Source organism: Rattus rattus, chromosome X (genome assembly GCF_011064425.1).
Source record: "Rattus rattus isolate New Zealand chromosome X, Rrattus_CSIRO_v1, whole genome shotgun sequence".
NCBI classification, from domain to species: Eukaryota; Metazoa; Chordata; class Mammalia; order Rodentia; family Muridae; genus Rattus; species Rattus rattus.
The window spans coordinates 109596624-109605428 of NC_046172.1; the positions used below are offsets into that span (position 1 = coordinate 109596624).

The following is an 8805-nucleotide window of genomic DNA, read 5'->3' on the forward strand; positions in this document are numbered from 1 at the left end:
TAACCATCAAAAACTAAAAACAAAACAAAGGGAACTGGGCTATAGCTGAGTGGCAGAGCCCTTGGCATGTGCAAAGACCTAGGCTCCATCCCCGGCATGGCAATAGGAACAGAAAAGGAAAGGGGCAGGAACTGGTTGGTCTTAAGCATCCTATCGTATCCTTCTTAAGTTCTTCAAATCTCATGGCCTACACCTCTTTACAGTTGTGCCTGTCATCTGAAAGGTTTACAGTGCTGAGCTCTAAACATCTAACATGAAGACTAGAACTCCAGCATTGCCTTGTGTTTTGACTTCCCTAACAATCTCATTTTAAATCAGAGATTTGTGGGTTTAAGGGCCAAATTTATAAATCATATTTTAGGCATACACTCTGGTATGAAATATTTTCCCATGGACAATAGATCATATTTGTTAGTAGTTTTCCTTTCAATATAGATATTTAGCTATTGAAACTATAATTTCAACAATTTTGTCATGTAAGGGATTGAAAGTATTCAAACACCAAATCTTATATATAGAAATAACAACAAACAGAAACTGATATTATGCAACAAGATTCATTTTCAAAGGACTGGGCAGCTGGAACAGGCTTCAGTAACGTCTACGGTCACTGGCATGGAAGGACTCGCGCTCGTGAGAGTGCCTGTGCTTTTTATGCCTATGGGACCTATCTGGACTCCTACTCCTACTCCTACTTCTATGACTCCGCCCTTCAGAATGCCCATGATGCCTGCTGGAATGAGTACCTGAGCTCCTCCCTCTATCCTTATCTCTGCTCTTTTCTTCTCCCTCCCTCCTGCTTGAGGGCTTATGCTCATGCTTGTGTTTCTCTTTCTTTGCCTCCCACTCAGGGTCCTCTGCTCTACCACGGCAAGAAGTTCTGCCATCAGGGGAACCAGAGCGGCTCTTCTTCCTCTCTCTGCATTCAGATCTCTGCGCTCTCTCTGAGGGCTTGCTGCTGTGCTTCTTCGCGCTCTGCTCATCCGTCTCCTTTACTGTCTTGCTTCTGGAGCAGGAAGGCAGCTCTGCTTTGGCCGGGCGTTCCGTCTTCTCTTTTGCTTTCTTCTTCTTTTTCTCTTTTTTGTCTGGGAGGGGGCGACCAAGAAGAAAGAAAAACAGTAAAAAAAAAAAAAAAGTCTTTAAAATGTGCCTTTCTTCTCTCTGGAGATCATATAAAACTAAGACACTCCAAAATATTCCCATTCGAGCAGATGGAGAACATCCAGGTAATACACATCCCAGGCAGAAACGTGAAGCAGTCACGGGCTGTGCCTCCTGACAAATGCCTTTAAGAATCAAACTGGACACCTGTTACTCCTTATGAGCCAAGATGTACAAGACAACCCCACACACAAGGGCTGTATCTCCAAAAACAATCTCATTTTGAGATTCTGCCCGCACTACTAGGCTTCCTCCCTTAGAGACCTCTGCTTTCTCCACCAAAGTAAGTATTCTCACACCTTCCCCTTTTCCACTTAAGAGTGGTTTGCTGACTATCTGTGCACTCTTGGAAAAGAAGACAGGAAGACTGTCGACTCTTCTCCTGAATTTGAACACTTCACCTTTTTTGGGCTTTTTTGTGACTTTGGCATCTTCATCTTCAGAGACTTCAGGAGGACTTGGCGGGGGTGTTTTAGCCCCACAGCCCTTCTCCTGGAGCTCTCTAGTCACATCATCCACATCTTCTGATTCCTGAGGAGCCCGGTAGTTTGCCACATGGTCCACACGGATAGTTCTTCCTTTAATCTAAGCAAAAGGGAAATGGTTTAGCAAAGACAGCTCCTGCATCAAACTATTTAAACAAACTAGCAAACCAAGGTTTGAACCACACCTATTGCCCTGTACAAAGAAATGATTAAAGGAGGCAAGCATTACTACAGAGCACTTACGGCAGCTGAATCCCCGGGCCTGGGGGCAAGTGAGCTCTCTGGAGCAACTGTGCACAGAGCCAGCCCCTCCTCCCTGGATATTTTATGTGTATCACAAAGTTAAAAACACACTCAGAAAGAAGTATTGCCCTAAAGCACAGAATCATGAAAAACTGTGAGAATTTACAAATTTAAAGCACAACTGATTGTCTATAAGGAACTGTGCTCAGCTGGTAAAACTTGCCTCGTAAGAATAAGAACCTTATTCCCACATAATATTAGTGTGGTGGCATACACTTGTAATCCCAGCATTGGGAGGAAGATAGAATACCACTGGAGCCGTTGACCAAGCAACCTAGCCTACCCGATAAGTTCCAGAAAAGGGAGAGATCCTGTCAAGAAATAAAAAATAGAGAGGGGGGGAGGAAGAGGAAGAGGAGGAGGAAGGAGAAGAAGAGGAGGAGGAGAAGGAGGAAGAGGAGGAGGAAGAGGAAGAGAAGGAAGAGGAGGAGGAAGAGGAAGAAGGAGGAGGAAGAGGAAGAGGAGGAGGAAAGGAGGAGGAGGAAGAGGAAGGAGGAGGAGGAGGGGGGAGGAGGAGGAGGAGGAGGGAGGAGGGTGAACCAGGCAGTGGTGGTTAATCCCAGAGACAGGTGAATTTCATTGAGTTTGAGGCCAGCCTGGTCTACAGAGCTAGATCCAGAACAGCCAGAGCCACACAGAGAGAGACTATCTTGGAAAAACAAAAAATATAAAGAGGAAGGGAAGGAAGAGGGAAGAGAAGATAGACAGATTCTAAGGAATGATGACTGAAATAAGGCATCACACACATGAATGTATGTGTATACATACAAAGTTATACACATTTAACAAGAAAACATGCCCTAGGAAATCATGAAGACAAGAAACATGAAATTTAATGCTATAGTTGCCTTTTCAACAAAGTAAGCAGGAGGCAAAATAAGACCAAGGGAACAAAATTCTTTTGTTGGTGCTGTGATTGTGACGGTGGTAGGGGTGGTGGCTGAAGCGGGGGTACTGAGCTCAGGGTCTTGGATATGACTGACAGGCACTCTTATCACTGAGCTATATTCCTAGCCCTACTTCCTTTTCTCGAGCTCTCATACCTTTTTCTTCTCCTACTGATTATTGGGCTATAAGTTAAGAGTTTTCCAGGTGAACAACAATAAAATTAATCTTTTGCCCTTTAAATAATCTATTTTCAAGCAGACACATTACAGATTACTATGCAGGCAATATCATCTAAAACCTAAAGATTAATTTCACTGTTCCACTAGAAGGGTACATTTTTACTTATATCTTTAAGCCTGAAAAGCTTCTGTCATTTATTCTATTTCTCATTTTCATACTTTTCTGAAAAGGCAATTTTCCTCTGATGATTCCTTCTGAATGCCACTTACTTAGAATTTCACAATAGCTTATTTTTATAGAATTGGTCACCAGAATTTTTTAACTAGAGAATTTCTAGAGCCAATATATTAAGTCACAGAAATCATAGACTACATATACATGGCTCTGTCTTAATTCCTAAAGCCATGATGAAGCTCCCAGTTCCCTTACATAGCACAATATCCAAGAGCTGTGTTTCCAGTCTCTTCATTCTCTAGTGTACTAGAACAGATGGAAAATATGCATTAAAAACATCCGCCAGATAAGGGGGCACAGACCCATGTTTCTGGAACAACAGTTTGCTAACACACAGAGAAAAGGAATGATTCCTGGCAGGTGCATGAGCCAGAAAATGTTTTCCTGGAATCATTATTTCCTGTCCAGTCTGCCTGAGTACTTCTACAACCCCCACAGTACACCCAGCTGAGCAGTATATTCCTGCAGCTGGAAACAGAAGGCAGAAAAAGTGAAGCCTCATCTACCCACAGGACAAGTCCAGCCAAAGACTACACAGTGAGCTCACTTACCTTAATTCCATTAAAATTGTCAACGGCCAGAACTGTGCTCCTCTGATCTTCATAGCATAGGAAACAGAATCCTTTGGATTTCCCAGTCTTCTTGTCTCTCACAAGATTAATGTTGACAATCTCTCCATACCTATTTATTTTATAAACGTTTTATTCATTTAAAATGTAAAAGCTTTCATACTGAACGATCAAACAAAACTCATATAATAAAATACTGTAAATGACATAGTAGATTGAATATAGAGTTAAACTTGTTAAAAATAAACTCTAATATCTATACTATATACTCAACAGTCACTGTAATAAAACTAGAAATAATATTTTAAACAAAATCCTGCTACTGGAGTGCAAGAGATGACTCCATAGTTAAAAGCATTGGCTACTCTTCCAGAGGACCCAGGTTCAATTCCCAGCACACACGTGGATGCCTACAGCTCTCAGCTTCCAGCTCTACAGAACCCTCTTCTATCTCTCAAGATACAGAAATGCATGCCAGCAAAACATCCATACATTCTTTATAATCCTTAAAAAACCCACTGCCAACGTAGAACTTAATAGTTGGATGAACCAAAATTTAAAATGTCAAGGGTATGCCACTTAGACATTTTTAAAACATTAAAAATACACGAAATTTTGTAGGATATAGCTAATCCAGCTATACTCAAGGAAATCTGTAGGCCTAAAAATTTGATTCCTTAAAAGGAATGAATATAAAATAAAACAAACCTAACAAAGACAAGCTTTAATAAAGACCAAAGCTTTATAAATTAAGTCTTAAAATAAAACAGAAATTGACCTATAAGTTACATGATTATACCAATCCAAAATCTAGTATGTTTCTCAATGCAAAATAGTGAATGCGATTCAACTAAGATGGAGAACTAGTTGACAGTATAATGAGGTACAACCAATGCAATTAGATAAAATGGATAACAGAAATGGAGAAGTAAACGTGTCTCTGTTTGCAGATTATATACAATAGTATATATAGAAAATTAAACAGCATCACTGATAAACAATGAAAAAAAAGCAATTTGGTAAAATACCAGGACAGAGTTAAATGTCAGTCACCCTTTATATACAAAAAGTAATCAGAAGATATAATGGAAGGGAAATCCCCTTCATAACAGCAACAAAAAAGGACAAAATACTTAGAAATAGACCCAATATACAAACACTATACAGAGCCTATATGAAGAACTCTTTTAAATCTCCAAAACACATAAACATACATTTTTAGAAATACATTCTTTTTCTTAGGATGACTCACTATTAGAAAGCTGTCAAAATCCCCCAGAAAGTTAATAAAAAATATTAATATAATCCCAATAAAAACCCATTTAACCCACTACCTTAGTGTTAGGTAACTTTAATCAAGATCAGAACTGGGTGGTGTTGGTACATGCCTTTAATCAGCATTTAGGAGTCAGAAGCAAACAGAGTCAAGGCCAGCCTGGTATACAGAATGTTACAGGACAACCAGGGCTACAGAGAAACCCCATCTCAAAAAAAAAAAAAAAAGGGTAAATAGGCATTCCAGTTAGGGTAGAAATGAGTAAAACCATTTCAGAGAACAATTCAGCAATGATAATAAAGCATACCAGACAAGGTCTATTTGTTTGGCCCAATACTATACAGGTAAGGCTCAGAGAGCCCTGTGATCATGGATGACCCATAGTTTTCAAGAACCCAAAGAGAAGGGGCAATACTGCATCTTCCTGAATGCCTGTCTGTTCCAATGTAAGCCCATGCAGAACGAAGTTCAGTAAAAATGACAGAAACGGACTAAAGTCCCTCAGACAGACTCTCAAATGATCCAAGCTTTGGGATCTCCCATGTGGTAATTCTCTGGAACCTTATCTATCCTGGGACTGAGCTAGGCTCTAGCCTTCCCCATGCATGGATGTCATTCAGCCTAGAATTAAAATGGTTTTGATGGCTTTTTGAGGCAGGGTCTCACTCCAAGTGATCTTCCTACCTCAGCCTCTTATAGAGGTGTACAACTCCACACCCAGCTTGAAATGCTTTGTTGCTGTTACAAAAATACGCTATGGAAGCAAACTGTTCTATGCACCCAGGAGATAGGTAACAACAGAGGACTTACTGTGAGAACACACAGATGATGTCTCCTTCTGTCAGTTCATAAGGAAGCCCTCCTAGAAGAAAACAAACACTTGGGTTCAACAAACATTAAGCAAGTGTTTACTGCATGCTAGGCACTGGAGGTACAGATTAAACAAGCCACAATCTCAAATATATCAGTCTAATCCAATGATAGAATGAGTGGGTATAGTGACAGTAGTCCGGAAGGAAAGTAATTAACTCTCAGATCTCTGTGAGTTCCAGGCAAGCCTGGTCTACACTGTGGTTTCATAGTAAAACTCTGCCTCAAAGAAAGAGAGAAAGAAAGGAAGAAAGAGCGAGAGGGAGGTAGGGAGGGAAGGAGGGGGAGAGGGAGGGAGAGAGAGAGAGAGAGAGAGAGAGAGAGAGAGAGAGAGAGAGAGAGAAGAGAGAAGGAGGGAAGGAGGGAGGGAGGAAGAAGGAAGGGAGGGAGAGAGAGAAAAAAAAGGAGAAAAGGAAGGGAAAGGAGGGAAAGAAAAGAAGAGAAGAGAAAGAGAAAAAATAGTAACTCTGAGTGGAAAGGCTGGGGTCATCACTCACCAAATTAATTTTATCTTTGAATCCTCACATCCAAAAATCCTATACAGCAGGTGATTTCCTGCACAAGACTCAATCTCATAAACAGCAAGTTTAAGTATACTATTATTACCCTCACTTATGTGCAAGCTAAGATTTATAAGGGATAATATTAAGCATTTCATAGGAAACAATTTCCCCTCCCTCCATGTTTTCCCTCATGTGTAAAAATGGGATGTTATCATATTTGCCTCACAGGACTGTTAGAGAAATAAAGTAAAATGAGGAATATAAAGTGCTTAACACAATACCTATTACAACAGCCTCTTTCCAAAGGTAAACTGCAGGATTTTGGTTAGGACATAAAGTGAATACAGGATAATAATATTGTCACCAGAGAGTTAAGAGTTCCCCTTTTACAAAGGCTAGTAATGTCTTATCTTGATAATATAATTCTAAAGCCGACTAAGGAGGAAGCTTGAGGTCCATTTTATTAGCATTTGAGAGAGAGCTGATAGGGAAGCAAGTTGTAAGCTTCAGCAGCTACTGGGAGGAAGGAGCTGCAGAAGCAGCAGCCATGCCTTCTGAATTAGCGGTCGAGCAAGCAGCAATGCACAGAGATGGAGGTAGAGGAGTGGTTCAAGGGGAGAGGAGAGCCTTTAGATTTGGAATGAGACAGTGCAGAGTGTTCCAGGCAGGCACGTTCAGGATTCCAGCCGGCACCCAGAGAATGGAAAGAAAGGGAAGGCAGGGATAAGTGAGAACTCAGAATAACAGGTAGACTTAACACAGACCAGTAACAACTGCACTGGGGATCATTTCCCTCCCGTGTCCTTAGCGTGTCTTTAGATGACTGAGCTTTCCTGACAGGTGACTCCTGGCCAGAAAATTTAAAGCCTGTTGGATTAAGTCTAGCATGTAACATTTAGGATTCCTGAAAATGTCCCGGTATCTACCCAGGGCCAGGGGTGTAATCCAGACTGTATTCTTTTCATCAGTAGTTTTCCCTTAATGAACAACAGAGCTCACATCCCTCCACATTTTCAGATAGCCTTTCAAATGTTAAGCAGGAGGAAAGCTATTTGAGTCAACCCTCAATGTCGTCCAAGCCAGTTAATGTTCTGGTACCTAACAATACAACAAAGAACTGGGAGAAGAAGCCACTTACAGGAGGAAAATAATTCTGAGAAAGGGCAGATAGTAGACATGCAATAAGGACTAAGAACACAGCCCTATAGTCTTGAGTGATGCAGCACCTTAAGCAAGCCTAGTAACCCCTGTGCGCCTCAGTTTCCTTGACATCACTATGGGTTGCCTGGGGAGTTAACTGTCTCTAAGCAACCAAGTGGCAAGATTTTTCATATAATGAATGGCAAATACCAATTTCTAAGCAGTATCATAGGGGCCAAGTGAAAAAGGAACCTGTGAGCAGACTAGCTGCAAGAGTGTGAGGTGACGGGGTTGGGGATTTAGCTCAGTGGTAGAGCGCTTGCCTAGCAAACGAAAGGCCCTGGGTTCGGTCCCCAGCTCCAAAAAAAAGAAAAAAGAAAAAAAAAAAACAAGAGTGTGAGGTGACGAGCAGCGTGTTCAGAGGTGACGACCAGGGGCGCTAAACAACCAGGAGGAAGGGGGAGGAGGGGAGGGGAGGTACGAACTCCGAAAGGCACTGCTAGAGAAAAATGTAGACCTCACCAAGAAAGACCCAGGCGCTGTCTTTGTATTCCGAGTGCCAAGACACCTTTTCTGCCACCCAAGTTGAACCTCTCGCTCATTCAGTTCGTTGATCAGCTTCACCTTAGTTGGGGCTGCGCGGGAGAAGGGAAAGACGTTAAGTACATTTCCTCAGCCCGCCTTCTACATACCGGTCGTCTCCCGCCCCGAGGCCCTGAAGGCGAGGACCTGTCCCCGCCCTTATGGGCGGCCCTCCTCAATCCATTCTCCCTTCCTCAGAGAAACTCCCTCCCCTGTCCTCAGAGAAACTAAATCCTTACTTCATATTCGCATCTTCGCGCTCCGCTCTTAAGACATCAGCTTCCGGGTGAGGCTCCGAAGCGCGCGCACAACCCGAACACTCAGCTCAGATTGGAGCCAACGGAAATGGAGGCGGAACTTCCGGCGCGCTAAGCCTCGGCACATGCGCAATAACGCGAACGCGCTTTCTCACGCTTTTGCTCCAGGGGCAAAATAGTTCCCTAGTTATTCCCTGCTTCCCTTTTTGGTGTAGCTCGAGGGTGGGAAACTGGGCGTTACAGTGGATCCGTGTGCTTCTGCAGTCTGAATTAAATGCTCACAGATTTAAATAACGGATGTGGCCTTTTTCCAGAAGCAGGCAAAAATTAGCATTGTCAAATTAGTACCTAACAATT

At 42.2% G+C, this 8805-nt stretch overlaps 1 protein-coding gene across 1 annotated transcript; it reads right to left on the reverse strand.

Moving 5' to 3' along the window:
- Nucleotides 1-538: 538 nt before the first annotated feature.
- Rbmx2 (RNA binding motif protein X-linked 2) lies at nt 539-8575 on the reverse strand. Its single transcript, XM_032889477.1, is given in 7 exon segments — nt 539-1085; nt 1563-1746; nt 3803-3932; nt 5907-5958; nt 8132-8188; nt 8191-8244; nt 8533-8575. Coding segments are annotated over 7 exon segments (1014 nt in total). The 3' UTR covers nt 539-591.
- Between the last annotated feature and the right edge of the window lie 230 nt (nt 8576-8805).